The sequence below is a fragment of the Anolis carolinensis genome, chromosome 1 (assembly GCF_035594765.1).
Source record: "Anolis carolinensis isolate JA03-04 chromosome 1, rAnoCar3.1.pri, whole genome shotgun sequence".
Taxonomy (NCBI): domain Eukaryota; kingdom Metazoa; phylum Chordata; class Lepidosauria; order Squamata; family Dactyloidae; genus Anolis; species Anolis carolinensis.
In genome coordinates, this window is record NC_085841.1 from 324,775,471 (window position 1) to 324,801,404 (window position 25,934).

At 37.8% G+C, this 25,934-nt stretch overlaps 1 protein-coding gene across 19 annotated transcripts in view; it reads left to right on the forward strand.

Annotated features, from left to right (window-relative positions):
- npas3 (neuronal PAS domain protein 3) overlaps window positions 1-25,934 on the forward strand; it is an 835,855-nt gene that overhangs the window by 181,866 nt on the left and 628,055 nt on the right. For 5 of the 19 annotated variants that reach the window (XM_062967540.1, XM_062967568.1, XM_062967548.1 and 2 more), the window contains one exon: window positions 15,370-15,423. The exons of 7 other annotated variants lie outside the window; for them this stretch is intronic. In XM_062967540.1, the coding sequence (XP_062823610.1) occupies window positions 15,370-15,423 (54 nt within the window). Of the gene's footprint in view, window positions 1-7,655; window positions 7,777-15,369; window positions 15,424-25,934 lie in introns of all 19 variants that reach the window. 7 more of the 19 variants (XM_062967581.1, XM_062967574.1, XM_062967576.1 and 4 more) reach the window with 2 other exon arrangements.

Below are 25,934 nucleotides of genomic sequence, written 5' to 3' on the forward strand. Positions count from 1 at the left end.
TATTCACCATATGTATGCCAGTAGTGGCAGCAGAACTTTGAAAGTGATAGATTGCTCTTTTTCCCACTTGGACAATTGGCTTCTAGTGGAAAGTTCCAGAGAGACACCGTTAGTTCACGCTCTCCCTCTTGTAATCCCTCTTGTAATCATCAATTGGAACAAATCCCATCTGGTCCCTTCAACTCAGATAAAATCCATCGGTATGCTCCTCAACTCAGTCCACCAGAAGGTTCATCATCTTGCAATCATCGACCCAAGATTGTAACGGGAACCACAGCAGAAAGGACAGAGAGTTCCAGATTATTCTTGGTCACATGGCATCCACAATGGCAGTGACTCCACTCACACTCTTCCGCATGCGCACATTTCCATGCTGGTTCCTCGATGTCTTTGACCCGCTCTCAGTCCGACCATTGAAAAAATTATCAGTACCAAAGCCGGTGAGGTCCCTAACGTGGCAGGAAAGCAAGTGAGGCATCAACCGCAGTGAGGATTTCCATTTCCCACAGCTATCCAGCTCCTCATGACAGACTCATCCCTGACAGGATAGGGAGCACATTGTGACAGTCCTGCAATTCACGATTTCTGGGACCCTAGGGGTGCCCAGAGTCATATCAACTACCTAAAATTGCTGGTAATATTCAAAGCACTCAAAGTCCTCCAGAGAATCTCCAAGGCCTGACTGCTGTTCAAGTTCTCACAGACAACACGGAGCCCTGTTCTACCTAAACAAACAGGGAGGCACAAGCTCTTGAACTCTACTCTGACTGTCACGTTAGATTTGGGACTTTTGCATCGAGCAGCTCATTTCCCCCTTCATAATACATCTCCCAGGAAAGGAAAATGACCTCGCAGATGCCCTCAGCCAGACATCCAAGTTGTGCCATGAGCGACAGATCAATATTTAAGCCCTCCAATCCCTCTTCAGCAGATGAGGTCAATCATCAATAGACCTGTTTGTATCCAGCTGAAGCAACCAACTTGAACTTTACTGTGTGAGGAAACCCCCGAATCAATACCAAGGGTGTTTCAGCTATGCCTTCCTTACTGATTGGATGGAGACTCTCTTCTATGCCTTTCCTCCAATCCCTCTGATCACCAGGGGCATTGAGAAGATCTCTCTCCAGGCCATATCTTGCATTCTTGTGACCCCTAAATGGCCCAAGCAACAGTGGTATGCTACTCTTTTTAACCTGTCTCAAGGCCACATTTATCAGATTCCACAATGTGTCAATCTCTCCAGAATGAACAGCCAAATTCTCTATCCTGACATCTCTGTACACCAGGCAGCATGGAGGACCGGTTTCTAGACTTGCTACCACCATCAATCAAAAGAATAATGGATGCAGCCCATAAGCCCTCAACCAAAAAAATCATACTCTTACAAATTGACTTGTCTACCTTCCTGCACAGCAAAAAGGTTTTTGTGAAATGCGTTTCTATACCAATGACATCCTTGTAGAACTCTGCACTGGCGGCCTACTATTTACCTTGGTCAAAGTGCTACTTAGCTGCCATTTCATGGCACCTACAATGTTGAGGCCAACCATCATGCTTTACTATGGGTATAAGAATTTTCACCCTGTGATAATGCCCCTAACTCCTGGCTGGAGCCTAGAGGTCATGCTTTCACAACAGTCTGGACCACCCTTTGAGCCCCTAGAAAAGTGTGACTTTTTCCTTCTCTCCTGGAAGACCACCTTTCTTGTGGCAATTCCATCAGAGAGAAGGGCCTCAAAACTTTCTGCTCTCTGGGTTAACCTCTCTCTCTCTCTCTCCCCCCCCCCCCCAATACCTCACTCTCCATTTGGATTGTGCAGTACTTAGACCAGACATATCCTTTCTACCCAAGGTGGTATCTTCATTGTCTTGCTGGCATGGGCCAAGAACTCAGAAAGGACATTCATCGAGCATTTCTCTTTTACTGGAGGCGCACCAAATCCTTTAGACAATCTAATGAAGTCTTTATTTATTATGCCAGTCTCAAGCTTGGACTCCCAATATCATCGGAGAGACTCTCAAAATAGATAGCCTCCACTATCAAACTCTGTTATAAAGTTGCTAAAAGGAACTTCCTTCGGTTGTTCCATCACAGCAGTGGCTCTTTCCACTTCCTTCCTGAATGGGTTCCCCATGACTCTATTTGTAGGCAACCACATGGGTGAACCCCTTAACCTTTGTGTCATATTACCGTCTTGACTCCCAGATGCCGTGCTCGGCCGCTCGGTGCTCCTCTCATGTATCACTTAAATGGTTTGGTTTTCAGTTGTTTATAACTACTTCAGCTTTGGTACCAATTTGTTCTTATATCTTACATTGGTTATTTAAGATATGTGCTTTCGAATGCTCTGAACGTACGAAAGTTTTTTCCATACTGCTCTTGCTTACGATGTTGTTTATCCAATTAGTCATGTTTATTATTACCTTTGTAGTTGATTCACTACTTTTCAAGTTTTATTGCACTTTATTGAACTTACTGTTGCACACTTTTTGTGCCAGGTGTACATTTACATTGAACGTTTTATGCATATTGTTTGAATTGGTGTTCTTATAGATCAGTGGTTGTCAGCCTGTGGGTTCCCAGGTGTTTTGACCCACAACTCCCAGAAATCCCAGCCACTTTACCAGCTGGTAGGATTTCTGGGAGTTAAGGCCAAAACACCTGGGGGACCACAGGTTGAGAAACACTGTTATAGATAAATGTTCAAACTTGTTCATTTCATATTGACTGGTGTGACATGTTCCCACCTCCCGTACTTAACTTACTAGTCTCCTGTACTTTACTTGCTAGTCTCCAGTTGTGTGATTTACAGAGACCATAAATACGAAGGACAAGTTGCTTATCTGTAACTGTGTTCCTTCAAGTAGTCATCTGTGAATTCACACAACTATGCCCTTCTTCCCTGCTGGCCCATGTCAATATCCTCAGAGGTTGCAGCTGCAGCCATATAACTGAGGAGCCTACCTACAAGTGGGCATATTTATGCCTGAGAGAGAAGGAGCGGAGTTACCACCAAAATTTAAACTGCTAAAGCCTTTGAAAATCTGTTATGGCACTGCCAGTTATGTGAATTTATGGATAATCACACAAAGAAACAAAGATACAGGTTAGCAACCTGTCCATCCCAGCTTATCTCAAGTTTCTAAGAAGGATAGTGACCCAGGCTGAGTTTCTCTTTAGTTTGGGATGAAGCAGGTTTCATTTCATAGAAATGGGGGTAAAGTCTTATAATAAAAGCTGAATGCTCTTTTGAATGCTCTTCTAGAAGGGGAAAGTGATACCTTAATCTTCCTTTGATGTTTTTATTGGTTTAAAGTGCAAAATAAAGCTTTCAGAGGCAATTGTGCTGTTGTGTCTGCTAATGATGAGATTACTTTATGGTCCTTCAGCTTTAGGCCAGTTTGCCTGACACTTTTTCTCTATTGCTTATGTTGTTTGTTTTTTAAAAGCTGTGAACATGTTTTCAAGACACCCCCCCCCCTTGAAACCAAGCTTATCAGTAAAATCTTAGAATCTCAGAAGTTTGTTGAACCTCCTAGAGTTTTCATTAAATCCCACATTCCTTCTTCCATGGTGTGATCTTAACTATGTAGTTTTTTTTTCATCTGCTGCTTCCAGTAACTGAAATTAGTTTCCCAGAAGACACATTCTGAAGGTGAGGTGCATGTTGGACAAGGCTGAACTTCCAAGAAACATGAATCAGGCAGATGAACTATGGCACAGATTTCATATCTCAGGAGAGGCCAAAAATAACAGTGTCATTAGGCAGTCTAAACCACTGTGTATACTATTTTTGGCTTATTGCACCATACAGAAATATCCACAATTGACCCTGTATCCAAGCCAAGAGGATGGTTTTATTACATGCCAAAGTGTCTGCTGTGATTTTAAATATTCTGTGGTTTTTCACACAAAAATGTAAAATATTTTTCATTCATGCAAGCATTTAGTATTTAGTTCTATTACTATTTTATATTACTCTTCACTTTTTTGTACATGTTTTCGTTTAATATATTATGACCCTTTCACTCATAGTTTGGGTGGGAGGGGATTTCCTGTTCATACCAATCAGTGGAAGACAGCCTATCAGTAATAATGACTAGTTTATAGGTGTTTTATAGTTTCAGATGGACCCCCCCCCCCCTCATTTTTGGAAGAAAGTCTTTCTGTCCTTAACACAGTGAGTATAGTGCCCCTCCCCTCAGCTTGTTCAACCTGTGAAGACAGGATTTGGGATTTTCCTTTCTTTTTCTGAAAATGCCTCTTTTGCTCTCTAGGAAGTGTGGAAACAATTTCACAAGGTGATAAGTGGGATTGAACTACTCTGGTCCCTTTCATTTGAGCATGGCATACATCAAATTACATTCTTGTTTGAAACACAATGGCTTTTGAAAAATTTCTTTACATTCTTGTAAATAGTCCAAAAAGTGTAAAAAAAATGTGTAAATCCCTTCTGAAGAATGATTATGATAATGATGATTTGGTGAGACAAAAGTAAGTGAAAGTTTACTTCCCTATTTTGCTATATTGGAGTTGCTCCTAGACCTAGAGTTAAGTAGAAGTAGTAATTGTGACCAGGAACACATTTACTGCTCTTGCACTACTGTGCCAATTGTATCCATTTTGAGGGGAAGGGGTATTGGCTAGTATCTGTGGGAATCTATGGGATGATTTGGAACAGTTAGTTGTAATTAGGAGCAGCTGAAGTAGGGATATTATTGAAATGATCTGATAGAATTTCACTTACCTTGTTACCAGTGAAATTGCTTTTCATTTGTACTTAGTTATTTGGACCTGTTTTGGCATTCTAAAGATTTGGAAGCTGGAGCAACATTTATCCTAAAATCACTGTAGTGGATTCAGCAAAATATTATTTTACTACAAGGTGACGTTTGCTATAAGTTCTCCCTGCTGGCATTCTCAGCCTTGTGGTAGCCATTTATTTGTTATGAAAATTACCCTGATGCTAAGAAGGACTTGAACTAAAAGTAATAATAAAAATTAAGGAGTAAGAAGGAGAAGGTGCAAAGAACAAGAAATAATTACGAAAGACAGAGCCTGAAGTTTGGGGGTACTTACAGCTGACCGTCTCTGAAGATAGCTATTGATACAAAACACTGCCAGTTAGTGAAATTGTTCCTTCAAAGACTGGATGTTGCTCCATAAATCTTTGTGTGGAATGTACCTTGACTCTGAGATTTTCTCTAAATCTGATGTTTACAAGATTTTTGTATGTTACAATGCAAACCCATAGAGAATCTTTAGCATTTAGGTAATTTTATAATTTTTACTATTTACTATTTTTTAAAAAATATTTTATTATTTTACTTTATTTCATTAAACAAACATTTATTATTATTTGATTTTGGAGCTTTTTTTACTACTTTTTTTTACTACATTTTTCCATTTTATTAATTTGAGACCTATTATTGAACACAGCTCTGAAAGAGTTAACACAGGGAAAAGATGTCTTCACTGAAGCTTTATCATCAATCTTTTTTCCACAACAAGCCACATTTATCAAAATCCATGATCGCAGGGACAGAAACTGAGGTGAAATCTTCTGAACATAGGCACAGACATCAAAACAAACACTACAGGTGTGTTAACCCATTGCTATGCTATCCAAAGATTAGATAGATAGATAGATAGATAGATAGATAGATAGATAGATAGATAGATAGGCTGGAGTTACACTTAAAATGTACCTGTTCTGACTTACATAAAAAGTTCAACTTAAAAACAAAAATACAGAACCTATCTTGTTCATAACCTGTGGATTACCTGTACTTTGTTGAATTCAAATATACTAGATTTCCTCTGCCCACAAGAATATCTGCATCAAGGTATATTCATAGCTTAGAATGCAGTGATTTGTCTCTGCTGAAACCATTTGACATTCTACGTTCTGTGTTTTAATGGGATTTATCATTGGTTCTTATGTATTATTTGATTGAAATATAAAAGAGCCATCATCTAATAAAATTATTTCAAGTACAATTAAAACATGAAAAACATGGAAAATAGATTAATCAAAGAAAGAATAGAGCAAAACTCAACTAAAACACAGCTTAACTGATAAATTGTTGATTAAATAGAGGTCTTGGTGCCAGGAGGATAATAGGGAGGCCATTTTAACCTTTTTTGATGGGACATGAGAGAGACCGCCCACAGGATGGTAACATCCCCTGGGCAACGTCTTTTAAAATGGCCGATTATCTCACACCAGAAGCTACATGCCTCAGTTTGCTTCTGACACAATAAAAAATGCTTTTGATAGAAAGTTCCCCACCTAGGAGAAGAAAGCCCACTCTTACATTCCTGCCAAGCCAGGAAGGTTCACATGGGAGCATATTGTTTAATGTCTGAACTGTTTATTCATTCTATTTTGAATTAGGTGTTTAGATTCCAGTTAAATTACAAACAGAGCAGAAAATTGGGAGTTAGTCCAGAAGACTTCAGAATGATAATCTAAAAGTCTCTTGGTCTGACAGATCAGGTTCTTTGTAAGTTTACTGACAGATTATTTTGTTTGCTCACTCTCAGTGAATAAAGTCAATTTGAGGAAATTAATATCCAGAAGTGAGTTTGTGTCTTCTGTAATACTTCTATTTTTGTCTTAAAATAGGCAAAAATAGAAGTATTTTTCAAAAATAAATAAAATAAAAATAAAAAATAAAATAAAAATTCCGTTATATTGTAGGTACGCTCCATACAGTCATGCCAGCCACATGACCTGGAGGTGTCTACGGACATCGCCGGCTCTTCAGCTTAGAAATGGAGATGAGCACCAACCCCCAGAGTTGGTCTCGACTGGACTTAACGTCAGGGGAAACCTTTACCTTTACTTATAGAAAGTTTACTTTGAATAACACCTTTAGATTGCAATTCGTTGCCCACTGAAATCTCCAAGTGACCTTAGTGGCACTTCAGTCTTGAGAAGATATGAATGTGATAAAGTCATAATATATTCAACCATGTTTATTTAACTATTGATTTTTATAGTCCAGATATTATATAAAATTGCCATTTAAAAATTAGAGCCACAAAGATTATTGTGATTTGCATTCCTTTTAATGTGGGTTAGTTGGCAGTATTAATATCAGCGTGATCTACTTGGTAGAAGTGATGTGTCACTAAACTGCATTGCCAATACTAAGAAAAGGGAGTCACATTTAAATCTCACTGGAATCAATATCATTCAAGCTATTACAACTAACGTTGTCAAGCATAGCCAACTATTTTGGGACTAGAATAATTGTGAAGAGACGAAATCGTAGAAATAGCCATACCAGAAAATTTAGAAGATGCTGGTTCTCAAAAAGTCAAAATAGTACGCTTATTTTTATTGACAATTTGTTCTTTTTTGAAGTTCGTAATATAAGAGCTGTTTTCATAATTTAGACAAAACAGATGGCCTAAAGAACAGACCCCACCCCACCCCACATTTCTGCAGTGAATGATAACACCTTTCTTGACACTTAGCCCCGATTCCAACTGAATTAAAGTCTTCTATAAACCTTCCTGTGTCAAGTCATTTCCTGCTTCTAGACCTTCTACTAGGGATCTGTTCTCTTCATCCTATACCTGCTTGACCCTGTTTCCCCTGCCCTTGACTCCCATCTTCCCTTGTCTGCTTTTTGCCCTCTCCTAGGGACTGCTACTAACTCATCAGCCTATGCCTGCTTGACAGTGGTAATTGCCTCTCCCAGAAACCCATGCCTGATGGACCCTTCCAACATGGGCCAGCTGCCAGCCTCAGTCTCCCAGTATAGGTAGGCAATCCATGTTGTCCATGTTATAATAGTCTCCTAAATTAAGCCTACAAACTGAGAACAAGTGGTAAGTAGGAACAGAATGGATGGTGGGTTTACACTATTGACACTTCTGCAATGTTAAGTTGTAGGACCTTAAGTTGATTGGTGAGGTGGGATGTCAGGGAGAGATATAGGAATCAATTAATGATTTTTGGGAGCAATTTAGGAGAATATTCCAGACAGCTCATATGAGTGGATATTATTTTTCATCATGTTTAGAAATGAAGCTCATACTTAGTCTTTATGAGAACATGTTATGGAGTGTGGTCACAGGAATCTGGTACCGTCCAAGAGCTCCTTGACATGCTTAATGACTTCTAAAGATACTATATTTTTGTATATGGTGATTATTAGCTAGATTATTGTTATAAAGTAAACTATAATCACTTATTTTCTTACCTTCTCTCTGAACATATAAAGCTGGATCATACTCAAATTAGCACAGTTGCTCCAATATTGTCTTACACTGGCTTTTTTCATATCCTAGGTCTTTCCTCGCGTTGTTAGCAGATATCTTGTGACTGAAGATACTATAGACTGAAACGGAGATCTTCTATTTACTGAAGCATATGCTCTTATATTCACTTCCCTTCTTTTTAGTTTTCTAATAGATAGAACCAAAATATTTTGTAAATTTTTTAAAAATGGTCAGTATAACAGTGCTTGATGCTGATACAAAGATGTGAAATAATGTAGTCAAGAAACACAAACCTTCATAGGAATCAAATTAAACGTTGTAGAATTTAGTGTTTTTATTATGCTTCTTTGCTGTCTGTCTATCTTTATTTTTGCAACTAGTCAACTAATATGTGTTTGTGTGTGTGTGTGTGTGTGTGTGTGTGAGAGAGAGAGAGAGAGAGAGAGAGAGAGAGAGAGAGAGAGAGAGAGAGAGAGAGAGAGAGAGAGAGAGAGATTCTTTTGTTCATATTTTGCGGATGTGTTCTGACTCACATTTGGTTTTGGAGAAAAACCAGGGAAGCTTACCTTTTTGCAAGCTTTTGCTTAGAGTGAGTACCACTGCTAAACCTGGTTTCTGGATGTGACTGTTGAAAATATCCCTTAGTTTAAAAGATTTGAAGTGAACTAGGATTTGTGTCTTGGGTGTTTTGGGGTTTTGTTTTGTTCTTGTTTTTTGCTCTAAATGTATGTTTAGTCTTTACTTTTCCTTTTTTTAAAAACAATGTTTTTGATCATGTATCATTTTGAAAAGAAAGATTTATTGGACCTTGTATACTAAGTGGAAGAATGTCTTTTATCATTCTAAATTCCTTTTGAGCTTTTATCAGAAGTTTACCACAGATTATTGCAACAGTTTTGTTAGTAGGAAAGAAAGAGAACATTTAACTGAATTACTTTTCTAGAGAAGAAGTGCTGTTGATCTGGACAAGCTGCTTGGGCCAGTAAGGACAACCTGATTTTTTTTATCCCTGCCCCTCTTGGTTGGTCATCAAGGGAGGAGATGCAAATACAATCTCTCAGAGAGGGGAACTTTCAAACTTGCTTAAAAGAAGTAGTAGTTAGACCGCTGCTAAGACAGTCTTCCCTAGATCCCCTGGACTTTAATCATTACAGACTAGTCTCCAACCTTTCTTTTTTGGGCAATATGAATTTCGTAGAAATGTTTGAATATGTGTATTTGATATAATGTTTATGATTGTGTGTTTTTAGTCATGTTATAATCTGCCTCAAATAATGAGAAGAGGTGGGTAAGAAATAAAATTATTCTTAATTTTTATTATTATTACTAGAGATTTATTTTCATCACACCTTAAAGATGGTAAAAAATATCTCTGTGTGCCAAAAGTAATTTGTTGCTTTGCAAAATAAACATATAACATTTATTTATTATCTGAAGTGCTTATGTCAACATAATGGGGTTCCCAAGGTCGTATATAATTAATTAAAATATCTAAAATAATAAATACAAGAACAGAAACATCTAAAAACAGAGTTAAACCATTCATTAATAATAACAGATTGAAGTAGTTAAAAGGCGATGGGCTGGGAAATGAATTTGGTTTTTTAGTAAAAGTGCAGCCAAGTGTCAGCAGCATTGCCTTAGTACACTAAAAGTGGTTCACAAAAGAAATCAGCTAAAAATCATAAAATGTTAAAATTCAACTAAGATAATCTCATTGAAATGATAGGTTAAAATCATGTAAAAGATAAACCTAATTATAAGAAACCTCCTGGTAAGTAATTACACATTAAACGTGTTCTTGAACTAAAAGAATAACATATTGTATTGTTGACATCGGTTATTCTGATATACACTAGATGATTCAGCCACTGTGATATCATATGCTAGTCATAAAAAAGTGTACAAGTTCTAGATATACTAAACAACTAGCTTCTCTCCCCCACAGTTAGAATTTTATCACACGAAGTTGATAAAGTGTAATTACAGCAGATTAAATTTGCCTATGGTTGAAACTTATAGCTTATGTCTGTCCTATGGTTACATTGTGCTTGAATCATGAATGGATTATCTGTTTTCATTGACACAAAAAAACTTCAATGAATGCAGTATCACTGTTGTTCTATTACTATTTCTTGTGCAATGATTTCCTTTCATGACAGTCTCAGTATTGTGTAGCAAAGGAAGATCTCACAATCCAAATGGGGGGGGGGGACTGTGCATGTGCTGTATGGGGTGGACATGAGTAGGAAGTGAGGCTGTGCAAAAAACTAATTGATCACAGGAATCCACATTACCAAAGTGCTAGTATAGCTCAATTACTGGGAGGTTTGAAGTGATTATTTTAATAATAGGTTGTTTCTGTTTGCTTAAACAAGACAATTGCCATAAGACAACAGGCTGGTGTAATAAAGACTAAGACTATGAGCCACCACTGCTTTATACTTGGAATATTTTGGATTTCACTTTTCCAGCAGAATGTTGTTGGGCTAGAAGTGAATAATAGGGTCAACCACAGGGATGAGATACTTTCATTATGAGGAAAGGGCTTTTGGGCTGAGAAAAACACAAGTGAGGCAAGAACCGGATTGAAATGTATAAAATTCTGCATGGAGAGCATTTAAAGCAGGTGTTTGCTCTCCCTTATACTCCCAGAATAGTAATTGTGAACCTTTTAGAGACAGAGTGCCAACCCGGGGGGGGGGGGGTGGGTCTCTCAGGGGATGGCAAGCAGGGGGGTGTTGAGCGGGAGGATGAGGGAGTAGGAGCAGACAAGCAAGTGAGTGAGTGAGTGGGGGGTGGGCAAGCAGATGAACAAGCAGTGGTGGGTGGATGGGGTGAGCAAGTGAGAAGGGAAAGGGGTGAGTGAGCAAAAGGGTGGGCAAATGGGTGAGTGAGTAAGCAAGGGTAAGCAACCGAGCGGAGGTAGGATGATGAGTGATGCGCGGCTGAGTGAGCAAATGAGTGGGTGAGCAGGCAAGAGGGGCAGGCAAAAGGGTGAATGATGGGGTGGGCAAGTGAATGGGCAAGCGGGGGTGTGATGGTGGGCAGGAAGCAGGCCATAGCACATGTGCCAGGAGATAGGGTGTTGCGTGCCTCTTCTGGCATTCGTGCCATAGGTTCCCCACCACTGTCCTAGAAGATCAGCTACTGAAGCTCAACAGTGAGTGGTTTTAGAGGGGAAGAAGGAAGTAGTTCTTCATAGAGTATATAGATAAATGGTGGAATTTGTGAACACAAGATATAGGAATGGGAGCCTATTTACATGGCTTTATAAGGGTACAAGATAGCGAACAGTAACTACAACTTTACCCATAAGGATAACATTCTTATTCATACTGACAGCCTTTTCCATACTGGATACTATTCACACTGTCTATTTCCTCTAATATTAGGGTCAGTATGCTTCTGAAAAATGTTTTTGTAAAACAAAACTGGGGAAGCGACATTTCACACATGTAGGTTTCCCATATGAGGCTTTTTGCTGGTGGGTTTCTAATTTGGTAGGTCATTGTGTGAACAAAATACTGTACAGGCAGTCTCCGAGTTACAAACATATGACTTACAAATGACTCATAGTTAAGAATGGGGCTGAGACAACAGGAAGTTTGAGAAATCTATCCCTCAGAAGGGAAATTCACTGCTGAAAGAGTCATCATGGGGAAAAGGTGTTTCCACTGAAGCTTTATCATCGATCCTTGTTTCTACAACAAGCATTTTTTTTTTCAAAATTGAATGATCACAGGGACAGAAAGTGAGGTTAAATCTTCAGAAAGGGCCCAGATGGCAAAACAAACACCAGGGGTGTTAACCCTTCCCAATATTACCCAAAGCTAATATATATAGCTGTGTGTGTATAGCTGGAATTACTTTTTTTTTAATGTACCTGTTCCGACTTACATGGAAATTCAACAAGAACAAACCTACCGTTGTTCGTAACTTGGGACTGCCTGTAGTAGGTAGACCATTCATTTGATCCAATGGATTATGTCACCTTTGACATAATATTCTAGATGTTTGATTGTAAAGATACATTGTCTTAAGGCCTTACAAATATTCTGTATTATTCTGGCAATATGAAGAAGCATTCTGAAATGCTTACTCTGTGTACATAACTAATGTTTGAAATGTATCTGAAACCATAAAGCAGATATAAAACACTCAAATACCTTTCCACCAAAATTTTGATATGCAACTTAAAATTGTAAGTCATAAGCGGTCAAAGATAGTAACTTATAGCTTTACTTGTTAAGGATAGTTTACTACCTTTGCTTAAAAATGCTTGAGTTTGACTGCATATCAAGATATTAACTTATATAGAAATAATACATTATGTAACGAACTCAGTTTTTTGTTGTCTGTGTCATAATATCAAGGGGCATTTCTAATTAATGAGAAAAAGGAACTGAAAAAAATTTCATCCTAATTTGAATAAAATCAATTACAAGTGTTTTATATCTTTTTAGTATGTAAACTTCTTGCTGCAAAGGCAAATTTTGCTTATTTCATCTCATTGACATAATTAACTCAAGTCCCAATCTATGCACTAAGAATTTAATTTTTGTTCAACTATTTCATAATTTGGGAAGATGCTAAAATTGTCATTCAGTTGTTAAACTATAAACCATGTAAACACAGATTTTTTTCATACTGAATATGCACATGGGGGAAAAAAAACTATCTTGTCTATAGGCTGTGTAGATACTATGTTGTTGAAGGCTTTCATGGCCGGAATCACTGGGCTGCTGTGAGTTTTCTGGGCTGTATGGCCATGTTCCAGAAGCATTCTCTCCTGGTGATTTGCCTATTTTTATGGCAAGCATCCTCAGAGGTTGTGAAGACTTCACAACCTCTGAAGATGCCTGCCATAGATGTGGGCAAAAAGTCAGGAGAGAATGCTTCTGGAACATGGCCATATAGCCCAGAAAGCTCACAGCAAACCTGTGTAGATACTATTGTGATTGATGAAGTGAATTTTAAAATGCACTAGATGTCATGTTGAATTTATAGCTAATACCATACAGGTAACTCTTGATTTACCCTACTCATGCTACATGATGTGTGGCTACTGCTTGTACTTAACCTTATTTTTAAAATAGGCTCCATATTAATTTTCTGGTAACCATATGTTACTGATATAAATATCACATACTCTAACAGATAAATATATTCAGTGCATCAAGAACAACCACCTGTCTAAATCACAGCTCCAGAGTCTATTCTCAGTCTATTCTCCATGTTTGAATGCAAGTGATCTATATTATCAAAGTATTTTACATCCTGAGAATTCCCTCACTTCTTTGGGACTCAGAATAAAAGAGTCTTTTTTTTTAAACTCAGCACAGCTTTGCTAGATAATATTGTGATGTTACTGTAGTGGTAGAAAAGAACAATGTCTTCAGCGACACTGTCACCACAGTATAGGTCTTAAAATCTGCTCTAGCACACGTTTTATTGGATTTCCCCAAGATTTTACTCTCTCGCCAGCACACTGTCTGTATATCAAAGTATTGTGTTACTCTAGGCTCTGCAGAAAGCCAAGTAGATTGAGCTCTGAACAATCGGAGGAGCTCTGTACAATCCTGTCCCTCAGGAGTGATCATGTCAATTACCAGGTCAGCTCCCTCTCCCACAGATGAACTAGAACTTTGACAGGTTCGCAAAGTAGCAGCTGAAAAAATTCTCTGGAGACTCCAGGAATCATCCTGCATCCATTCATTTCTGGAGGAGGCCATTTTGATAGGTTTTCAACTCCTGGAGAGTACTGGTACTATGTTGTATCAAATATTCAGAGAAAAGCAAAGAAATGTAATTTACTCAAAATTCTGCAGTCTAATTAATGCACTTTGCTCAGTTTGAGAAAGGGACTGTGCACTTTGTGTCAACATTTCTGTTTCCATCTGGTGTTCTTATTATAATCGTAGAAAGAGTTCCATAAAACTACCTTTTTAATCTATTGGTTACGAATATGGTTATGTAAAAGACATGAAGCTGACTGTTTGGGGTCTGTCACTGATTACAGTCTGCAAAATATAAATTTATATATTTATATAAATAAATATAAACCATTCCCACGAGGAGGCAATTTTTACCAATTTCTACATCTCTTTAAGGTTTTGGATGATAGGCAACAATATGGGAGATAGTAATGGGTAGCTGCAGCTGGATACGGAATTCATTCTTCCTTGGATCTCAGTTTCTTTGGCCCATCTTTGTATAGAAGCACATTTAAATCTGGATCCCATCAAGAAACTTTAAAAATAAATGTAAGATCTTTTTGTAGATTTTTTAATCTGAAAAATAAACAACTGTTAAGGTGTCTTACTAGTACCTTAATGTAAGGAAATGTCAATTATCTCAGTTTATGAATGGTAGAGAACTCCTAAATGTTTTCTCCTTGAAAGCGTTGGGAATGTTTCTGTTACAAAGCATATGACTCATTTCAGCTTTTTATCATTATAGACAGCAATGATGTCTCATTATTACTGTGGGATTCACTGCTTCTTAATCCAACTTTGAAAAAAGTGGCAACCATCTAACAATTTTGAGAAACAGAGTTTCTTACTTAGAGGAATAGAGTGTGAAGTATTATATGGCCAGAGCTGAAATATGAAGCTTTCTGATATTTGATTTTGTTGGTTTCCCCCCTTTCAGTTCTCCTGGGTGCATTTATTTGTTCTCTCTCATACCATTTGAAACCCATTTATCTCCCATTGAAACTCTAGAATAATTGTGCCCCTTCCAGCTTTATAATTCTATAACTTCATGATTTTTTTGAGTCTGTTTTCTCATGCAAATTGTGTGCATATTTTCGGCTAAATTTCTTCCTGTTCTACCAATGGCATGATAATCTGTGTTCATCCCTTCTTTCCCATCCCTGGGATATTTCCTTGTGACATGTGTGGCTATGTCACGAAAAGTAATAAAGTAGGGATTTGGGATTAGAGAACAATTGCTATGACTTTTAGGCCTCCGTGAACCACAGTCTTTTGGCAGGTATCCAAAATATTATGTAGCCATCTCTTCTTGCTAATTGCTGTTTCTTGACATGGCAACATTAAAAAGTAATCCAATTAACTTCCTGCTATCTCCATTCTCCCATGAGTTAACCCTAAATTATTTTTTCCCATTAGAACAAGTCTGGACATGCCCATGACAAGACACCACTCTTGGGTTACCCCACCCAGGTAGGTTGCTCTAATGCTCCTTCAGAGAGTGATTACTTCCCATCCTTTGACATATTAAACTAAAGCAATAATTTCCCAAAGATAAATAAGTTCTCTTTGTTTATTGTTCTACTTCCTGAACAAAAGAGCTTATTTTCCAGATCAGCTGCCTATAAAAACAGAGGAGCTGCTTCTGCTGCTGTTTTAGGATCTGTTCTGGATGAGTGTACATGGGTTGTCAGTTGGTTTCAGTTGGTGAATGCATGTCCAAGCTTTCCAAAAAGTGTACCGTATATACTCGAGTATAAGCCAACCCAAATATAAGCTGAGGCACCTAATTTTATCACAAAAAAATGGAAAAACGTATTGACTCGAGTATAAGATGAAAGCAGGAAATGTAGCAGCTAGTGGTAAATTTCAAAAATAAAAATAGATACCAATAAAATTACATTAATTGAAGCATCAGGACGTTAAATGTTTTTGAATATTTACATACAACTGCAATTTAAGATAATAATAAGACTTTAATAAGATAAGACTGTCCAACTCTGATTACCTATATACTCGAGTATAAGCCAACCCAAATATAAATCAGCCAGGACCCTCACTCAAATATAAGCTGACAGAGAAAAACTTGGCTTACACTTGAGTATATACAGTAGTTATGAATAAACTACAGGCATGCACATACAATTGCAGATATACATATAATTGCCTGCCAGTCTAGAAATAATTCTGTTAGTAGACTGCAAATCAGTGAATGCAGACATTGTGTTCAGATCAGGATAAATTCTCCAAAGCTTTTATCTGTATAACAGTATTACAGTGCTGTGATTATAGTGCGTATAATGGTTTGGAAGTAGTGTGGATAGGGATTAAAAAGCCAAGGGGGCAAAAACTCAGTAATCAAGATAAAATTCTCTAATATGTAGTAATTACTACCACTTTGTGATCTGAACCCTGTTGATCTCAGGCCAGGTAAATGAACAGTGTGTCAGATGATGGCAGTTACCAATTTATTGTGCATTTTATTGTGCCTTTTGAGAAAAATAAATAAATACAGTTGCAAGCATGGGGAGCATAGGGAATTGAAGAACAGTGGTAGGTACATACTATAATAAGTACACATCAATTGTGTGTTTGTTTTTTGTAAAGGGATGTTTTCTTGGAATGAACATCTTTTCAACTGCTGTATCCATTTGCTTCTGAGGGCCCTTCCACAGAGTCATATAACCCAGAATATCAAGACAGTTAATCCACAATATCTGCTTTGAACTGGATTATCCGAGTCCAAACTGCCATATAATCCAGTTCAATGTGGATTTTATACAGATATGTGGAAGGGGCCTCATAAGTCTGTTTGTTCTGACTATGAAATACCTGCACAAGGAATGGAGATAGATAATTTTTTTAAAAAAAATGTTTTTATTGTTGTTTTGTCGTTTTATCCCACTCCCACCCTCCCAATGGAGATAGATAATGAGAGGAAGAGAATCGGGTAACAACTGTCTGCAACTTTATTTTTAATTTATTTTTAATTCTCTACTATATTTTATCCCACCTTTCTCCCAATTCAGGGATTCAAGGCAGCTAGCAGCACAAGTAATACAACAAATGAATGAATATTAAAATTTAAAAAAATTAAGCCTTTTGTGCAATAAACTTAAAAATATTTAAACATAAAAATACATTTAAAAACTATGCTTCCACCCCAGAATCCTACCTAAAACCATCCCCAGCAGCCTGTTTCTTATCATTATATAAATGTCCATTGGCAAAGGTACATTATACCTGCCTGCAAAAGATAAGCAGGGGTGTGGCCATCCAGGTCTTTTTCGGAAGGGAGTTCCAGAGTCTGGAAGCAACCACCAAAGAGGCCCATTCCCTTATTCCTCCCAGCCAAGATTGAGGGTTTAAATAATTTTTATTTTTATTAAATTATTTTTATGATTTCATCAATATTTTAATAAATTAATTTTTTTAAGTTTCCGTGAACTGGCAGTGAGAACCAGGTACTAAGAAGTTGGGTAGATTCTCTCCCTCAGAAGACATCAGCCTGCCTGTTGGGGAAATGGGATGGCTAAATGTAAATGAGGTAAAGCATGGTGGGCAAAGTGCACGCTTTGGTCCTCCAGGGCTGTTTTTATGATTCTCATCCCAAGGGCGAAACTTTTTTCAAAAAATATTTTTGCTATAAAGTGCCTTAAAATTATCTCATGGGGATGTAGAGGCCATTTCCACATGATTGGGGCACCCTAGGAGGTTAATATTTTATTTTTGAGATTTTTTTAGAACACCCTTTTACTATTAAACATTGTCTGATAGAGGACATTTTAGCGCAAAAGGTTTTTTTTTTTTTTTGTGAGAATAGGTGTGTCTCTTCAAGATATTTTGGTGGACTAATGTGAACTTCTAGTCTTTCACAGCTGACCATCTTTTATGTAAATTATTTCACACAGATGAAAACTGAGTCACAGCACAGATAAAATTATTAAATAGTTTGCTAAAAGAAGGGCAATAGTTCTGAGCCCAAATTCCCCAAGAGACAGTTGGATAAAATTTATTTCATTTGGCATTTTCCATAAATATCTTGACATTGTATACTTGCCAGTCCTGGGTGGTGTTGGTGAAGAGAAAAACCTGAGTTCCAGCGTCCATGCCACGGGGATATAGAGGTGATGGAGTGTCATCATCATCTTTTCTGACTGATAAGTGAGTCTTTCTAAGAACTCCATGAGTTTGGCTAGTCTGAACTTGACTTGGTTGCTTGGTGGAGGAAGAACGAGCAAGGCTTGCTTAGATGGATCATAAGGTGCAATCCCCTGTAAGATGGTCCCAAAGAGTTTCAGTATTCTCCCAGGTAGCACTCAAGTCTTCATTCCTTCCTTCCTTCAGTCAGTTTGAGTTTCCTGTTCTTAGTATTCCAATACCTCAGTTTTTTTGTTTTGTTTCAGTCTGATATTTCTTGTCACAGCATTGGAAAGGGTTTTTTTGTGTGTGTGTGTTACTGAGTGAAATCCTTCAGAGGGGAGGGGATGGAGTCTATACAGCTATCTATCTATTCTCCTCTGTTTTGTAAATCCCTTTAAGGGTAAATTTATGGTGAATCCAAAATCAAATTAGGAACAATGGCTTACACCAGGCATGGGCAAACTTTGACTTTCTGGGCGTTTTGGACTTCAACTCCCAGAAATTCCAGCCTGCTTACCAGCTGTTGGGAATTGTGAGAGTTGAAGTCCAAAATACCTGGAGGGCTGAAGTTTGCCCTTGCCTGGCTTACAGCCATTGAACCCTTGTGTCCAGCATTCCATGATTTTCCCAAAAGGCAGGGTGGGCTTCATTAGACAGCACATGGATCATGTGGTATATGGATTTATGAAAATCATGAATTTTAAACTCATGTCTTATGTCCACTATATTTTAATCATTGTTCTGTGTATTTTGCAGAAATACGTTTTAATATTTTATATAATGATTATGTGTTCTTAACTACATTAAAATTGTGCTATTTTGATTTTATGTTATATGTGTTGATGGTGGTTGTTGTTATAATTTTATGTGATATTGTTTTATACTCGTGTACTGTTTTATATTATATCCTGCACCCTGGAGTGCCTTTGTAAGATGCCTTGAGTCCCTTCGGGGAGATGGTGGCGGGATATGAATAAAGTTGTTTATTATTATTATTATGATTATTAATTACATTGTGACCTGCCATAAGAAGAGGCGGGTAAGAAATAAAATTGTTGTTGTTGTTGTTGTTGTTGTTGTTGTTACTACTACTACTACTACTATGGTGCACAAGGTCCTAGGAATGATTGTGAGTCAAGTTATAACCATGTTTTACTCTAAGAACATGTGTGTGCGTTTATTGCTCCTAATTTCTGATTTCACTACAGGGCCATCAAATGTCCTATTCATTTCACCACTTTTTCATATCCTTTCATCTTGTAATAAGAATATTTGAGCAAATGAAAAACAGATTTTAAACATAAAATAGTAGCAATAATATTTTAAATGCAGTTTTGTAGCATATTGCAGTTAGTTCTGAATATTATTATAGTTTTAAAATATTGTTTTAAAATATTATTAACAGTTAATATATTTGTGTATTTTAATATTATTATAAAATATAGTGTTTCTCATAGTAGGTAGCAAACAAGCCATTAAATAATGTGAGTATTTTATAGCCGTATTTGTATAAAGTTGTAATTACAATTAGGTAAGAATTAAGGTAAAATGCCTTTCAGTTTGTTGGTGCCAAGCTCAACCATGCTCAGTTTACTATGCTTTGATTTCTGCTTTAGCTGAGGTGTTTGACAGAAACAGCAATGCAAGCAGCAGGGTTCTGGCTCTTTAAGTGGCAATAAAAAAATCCCCCAGTGTTTGCAAGTATTTCTCTATTAGGGAAAAAGAATAAAGGTGTAATGTATCACACGGTCAGAAGAATTGCTGTGCTTGGTCAGTCCAAGATCCACCTACCCCAGCAATCTGTTTCCAACAGTGCTGAGAGAGCCTCTATAAAGCTCTCCATAACGTCTATCTTTCTCGAAATTTGGCACTACAACTCCTATCAGTCCCAGACAGCTTTGCCAATAATCAGGAATAATAGGATTCATATAAGAAGACTTCTGAAGAAAGCTACAGATGAAGGCAGACGATTTCCATGCAGCTGTTATCAATGAGCATACAAAATTCTCCTCAATCCTGTCATCAGCAGTGGAACACTCTTCCTTGGAGTGTGATGGAAGCTCCTTCCTTGGAAGCATTTAAACCAGTGGTTCTCAACCTGTGCGTCCCCAGATGTTTTGGCCTTCAACTCCCAGAAATCCTAGCAGCTGATAAATTAGCTTTCTGGAGACCTTGGGGACTCACAACTCTGGGGATTTCTGGAGGTTGTAGGTCAAAACACCTAGGGACCTATAGGTTGAGAACCACTGATTCAAACAGAGGTCATCTGTTGGGGGTACTTTGATTGTGCCTTTCCTGCATGGCAGGGGGTTTAACTAGATGGCCTATGTGGTCACTTTCAACTCTATTATTCTATGAAACTACGATTCCTATTTGAACAGAGAAATTAGAAGCCTATAAAGGGTATGCGTATCAATGTTGAGTTGGACTGTTCAAAGAGATATGATCCCCCATGCCCCCCATCACCTTTTGTTTCAAATTTATCCAGGTTGATAAAATTTCTCTAGTTCAGAATAAGGCCTCTGGAAAATGGAGGACAGTACTACCTTTCTAAAAAGAGAATGACAGGTATCTCCAAACCTAGAATCTCTGTTCTATAACATTCAGTGAACCAATACCTGTCTTAAGATTCTTCTTGACTCCAGTAAGTTTGAATCTAGAATGAATTTGTGTTAAAGTTGTTGTTACTGCTATTATTCACCTGATACAAAAGTTTAAAACTATCAATAAAATTAAAAGTAGTTAAAATCATTAAAAAGAAAACAACAAACACCTACCATAATACAGCCCATTTCCTATGAGCAATTTGTCTTCACATCCCTGCAGAAAAATAGCATGGAAGGAAGTTAGTTCCCAAAGACACCAAGACCATGTAGGCCTACGTGTCTGTGTACACCAAATGTATGGGTGAGAGTGATGGGACAGAGACCCTTCCCCCAATGTAGAAGATATCATATGGAAAGACAGCTAATTCAGAAGAAATTTGATTAGTGTTTTATCGGTTGTAACCAGCACTTCAAATTGTACCTAGAAAGAAATTGGCGGTAAGTGGCGCTGCTTGCTCCCTGTGGTTAGCCCCAGTGAACCATCTGGCTGCAGTTCTTTAGACTGAAGGTTTTCAACACTATTTAAAGGTAACCCCACATAGAGTGCATTGCAGTAACCAAACAGCTAGTTCCGTGATCCCTCCTTTACAACCAACTACTTGGGAAATTGTATGTTTTGTTGAAGACTGAGAAGAGGCTCCTTTATAGACATTTATTTGGCTGAAAGGATCTGTTTAAAAACATACAAAACAAACAATTGATACAGAAGAGATTCAGCATTCTGCAATTCTAACTATAAGTACACAGTTAGCATGCTTATAGTATATCAAGAGTTCCAGAAATTAGATGCCTTGTTTGTTTCCTTACACATGTTTATATCACTATTCAATTTAAAAAATCCTAGCATTCTACAGTAAACCATTAATATTCTAGAATCAATTTTAAAAACCAAACAAAAAAGACAGAGCTTGTTCATGTATACATTTTGGTAGCTTTGGAAAATGCAGGTAAAATGTGTACATATATATCACATAAAATGCATGCATCCACTTCAGATGTTGGAATAAGTCAGAATTGCTGAAAATTCTAGATTGCCATGGATAAACAATTATGTTGGTTTAACAGATGCTATTGCTACTAGGAGCAGCCCAGCAAACCAGGGAAATTCCATCCGTCATCTGTTTACCAATCTATCCCAATTGGGATCTCTACTATGTTCTTTTTCCAACAAACCAGAATACTAAGCCAGGAACAAAACCTTGGCTTATCATTCTGGCTGGCCTTGTTTCTGGTCAGCAAATCTGTTTACTTTTTGCCAATAGGCAAAAATATTTTAATTTAAACAGGACTTTGGCCTATAAACTAACTTTTAAAGATGTTGTAAGTATTTTTAGTTGTTTTTTCTATTGATTTTAATGATGTTTTACCCATTGTGTTTTTATGTTGAGTTTTTTGGGTGATATCCAGAGATATCCAGAAATGAAAGGAATCTAGTTTTAGATAATTACTTGATTCAGAAAGAGAGGAGGCAGTTTTTATTTATGGTCTTCTGTACCACCTTCCAAATTGTTTTACAGAGTCCTCTAAACCTCCAGGGAATGCAGGGAACTATGTGATAGAATTAGTGGCTGATCCCCCTCTTTACATTCAGAGAACACAAACAGAAGGGCACAGAATCCAAAACGAACTTAACAGATTAGATAGATGTGCCGAAACTAATAAAATGAACTTCAACAGGGACAAATGCAAGATACTCCACTTAGGAAGATATAGAATGGGGGGCCCTGGCTCAACAGCAGCACGTGTGAAAAAGATCTTGGAACCCTTGTGGACAGCAAGTTAAACATGAGCCAACAACAATTCTATGCGGCAGCTAAAAAAGCCAATGGGATTTTGGCCTGCATAAATAGGAATATAGTGTCTAGATCTAGAGAAGTCATGTTGCCCCTCTATTCCGCCTTGGTCAGACAACACCTGGAATGCTGTGTCCAATTCTGGGTACCACAATTTAAGGAAGATGATGACAAGCTGGAATGTGTCCAGAGGAGGGTGACTAAAATGATCACGGGTCTGGAGAACAAGCCCTACGAGGAGTGCTGAAAGAGCTGGGCATGTTTAGCCTGCAGAAGAGAAGTCTGAGAAGAGACATGATGATGGCCATGTATAAATATGTGAGGGGAAGTCATAGGGAGGAGGGAGAAAGCTTGTTTTCTGCTGCCCTGGAGACTAGGACGCGGAACAATGGCTTTAAACTACAGGAAAGGAGATTCCACCTGAATATTAGAAAGAACTTCCTCACCATGAAAGCTGTTAAGCAGTGGAGCTGTCTGCCCCAGAGTGTGGTGAAGGCTCTTAAGCAGAGGTTGGGTGGCCATCTGTCGGGGTGCTTTGAATGCAATTTCTTGCTTCTTGGCAGGGGATTGGACTGGATTGCCCATGAGGACCCTTCCAACTCTATGATTCTATGAGAGGAATAAAAACCATAATACAAATGGAACAACACAGAATCATAGAATCATAGAGTTGGAAGAGACCTCACAGGCCATCCAGTCCAACCCCCTGCCAAGAAGCAGGAAAATCACATTCAAAGCAAATTGGCTTCCAACTCTTGATATTGTAGTGTTTTCTGTGTTTTCCTCTATTTAACATTTTTATATTACTGTTGGACACTGCTTTGGGCTATGTGTGATGGAAATTCAGGATACAAGTAAATGTAAGATGTTTTTCAGGAATGTGTTGATTTAAATAAAATAAAAGCAAATTGAATCACAATCAGGTACCAAGCTGTTTCCACAGGTCTCTTGTCCGCAATTTAACTGGTAATCAGAGAATTCCTGTCTTTGTTGGTTGTAAATATGTTCTTCCATACACAGTTGATCACCAGAACAAATCAACTATCTCAGCAGTTTTTATTGGAAAATAAGACTGAAATCAGGCTTATAATGAATAGTTTTCTCACATGGTGTGGCATGTGTTGAGCAGGAGGCATTTTTGAATATTATCAATTGAGCTTATATTGGAAATATATCTACTGAATGTTCTTCAGAGGATAGCTCTCAATTTTCTCTTTCACAAAATGCAGATCAATATAGTTTAATTTCATATATGAGATTGTTGGAATTCATTTTCCCCATCAATACATGTAATGTAGGTATATGGTAACGTGTATCTTCTGTTTTATGGGAGTTGGCAATATATTGTATAGCTATTTCCAGTCTTGCCCTGCTTAGGATTTTAAAATTCTCTCAATTATTTAGAACATGTTAAATAATTTAATATTTTAAATTTTAATTATCTGCCGCAATAATCACTTAGTATTCCATGCAAAACTTTGAACTCAATAGATTTCAATTCACTTTCTTTTTACCTTGCAAATATGTGAAAGTATCTATGACAGTTTAATCTATAAACTTATTGTTCCCCTTCCCATGTCATCTACTCTGTATCCCTTATTGTCTGTTTTGACTTTTTCAGAAGATATATTCTCTATTCTGATAATAGGCTTACTTGTCTATGCATCAAACCCCAAAGTGTGTGCTTAATATAAATTATGCAAGTAAGGTAATTTATGATCTGCAGCAACTTGAGGCCAAAGAAAAAGGCCAGAAAGTTCAGCACAGCAATCTTCTATTCCCTGAACATTGGTGCCTTTCTCTAGTTCATTTTATAGAATCTGCAGGTATGAGGTACATTTGCAAACGATGTGAGATCAATTTGTTTCATTTCATTTCATTTTCACTTTATCTAATGTACATTTCTTGCATCTGAACACAGACCAATCGCAAGCTCCAATCTGACGTCCATACATTTTCTTGCAATCAATTTATGTACCCACCAAAACTTGTTTCCAGTAAATGCATATGTTTGAAACATCTGCCGGGGGGGGGGGGGGGCTAAATTTAAGTATAATCAAAATCATATTATAGCGAATGGAATAAAATGTTTTACACAAAGCATTTTCAAATCTACACACATTTAAACAAATATGCACAGAAACACATGCATTTTGATGTGAGGTGGAAGAAACTCTTGCAATCCTATGTAAAACCATGTTGGAATAATAATCATCATCATCATCATCATCACCTTTATTTCTATCCCACCCCATCTCACTGAAAGGACTTTGGGTGGCTCACAACAAACAATATATACAAAATAAATGACAAGTTAATAAAGGAAATCAATAAAACAAAATAAACAATTTAAACAGTAAATAAAATCATTGGGTTGTTGTATGTCTTTCGGGCTGTGTGGCCATGTTCCAGAAGTATTCTCTCCTGACGTTTCGCCCACATCTATGGCAGGCATCCTCATAGGTTGTGAGGTATGGATAAACTTAGGCAAGGAAAGGAAAGAATATATATCTGTGGAGAGTCCAGGGTGTGGCAAGAGTCCTTTGTCACTGGGAAGCCAGCATTAATGTTTCAGTTAATCACCCTAATCAGCATTGGAAAGGTTTTTGTCTCTTACCTGGGGGCATCCTTTGTTCAGTCATTAGCTGTCCTCTGCCCTCAGAGTGTTGTTTCCCATCTACTGTCTTGATTTTAGAGTTTTTTAATACTGGTAGCCAGATTTTGTTCATTTTCATGGTTTCTTCCTTTCTGTTGAAGTTGTCCACATGCTTGTGGATTTCAATGGCTTCTCTGTGTAGTCTGACATGATAGTTGTTGGAGTGGTCCAGCATTTCTGTGTTCTCAAATAATATACTATGTCCAGGCTGGTTCATCAAGTGCTCTGCTATGGCTGATTTCTCTGGTTGAATTAGTCTGCAGTGCCTTTCATGTTCTTTGACTTTTGTTTGGGTGCTGCGTTTGGTGGTCCCTATGTATACTTGTCCACAGCTGCATGGTATCCGGTAGACTCCTGCAGAGGAGAGAGGATCCCTCTTGTCCTTCGCTGACCGTAGCATTTGTTGGATTTTCTTTGTGGGTCTGTAGATAGTTTGTAGGTTGTGCTTCTTCATCAGTTTGCCTATGCGGTCAGTGGTTCCCTTGATGTATGGTAAGAACACCTTTCCTCTGGGTGGATCTTTGTCTTGACTCTCATGGCTTGTTCTTGGCCTTGCAGCTCTTCTGATGTCTGTGGTGGAGTATCCATTGGCCTGTAGAGACCAGTTTAGGTGGTTTAGTTCACCTTGGAGGAGGTGAGGTTCGCAGATTCTTTGTGCACAGTCTGTCAGGTGATTAACAAACATTAATGCTAGCTTCCCAGTGACAAAGGACTCTTGCCACACCCTGGACTCTCCACAGATATATATTCTTTCCTTTCCTTGCCTAAGTTTATCCATACCTCACA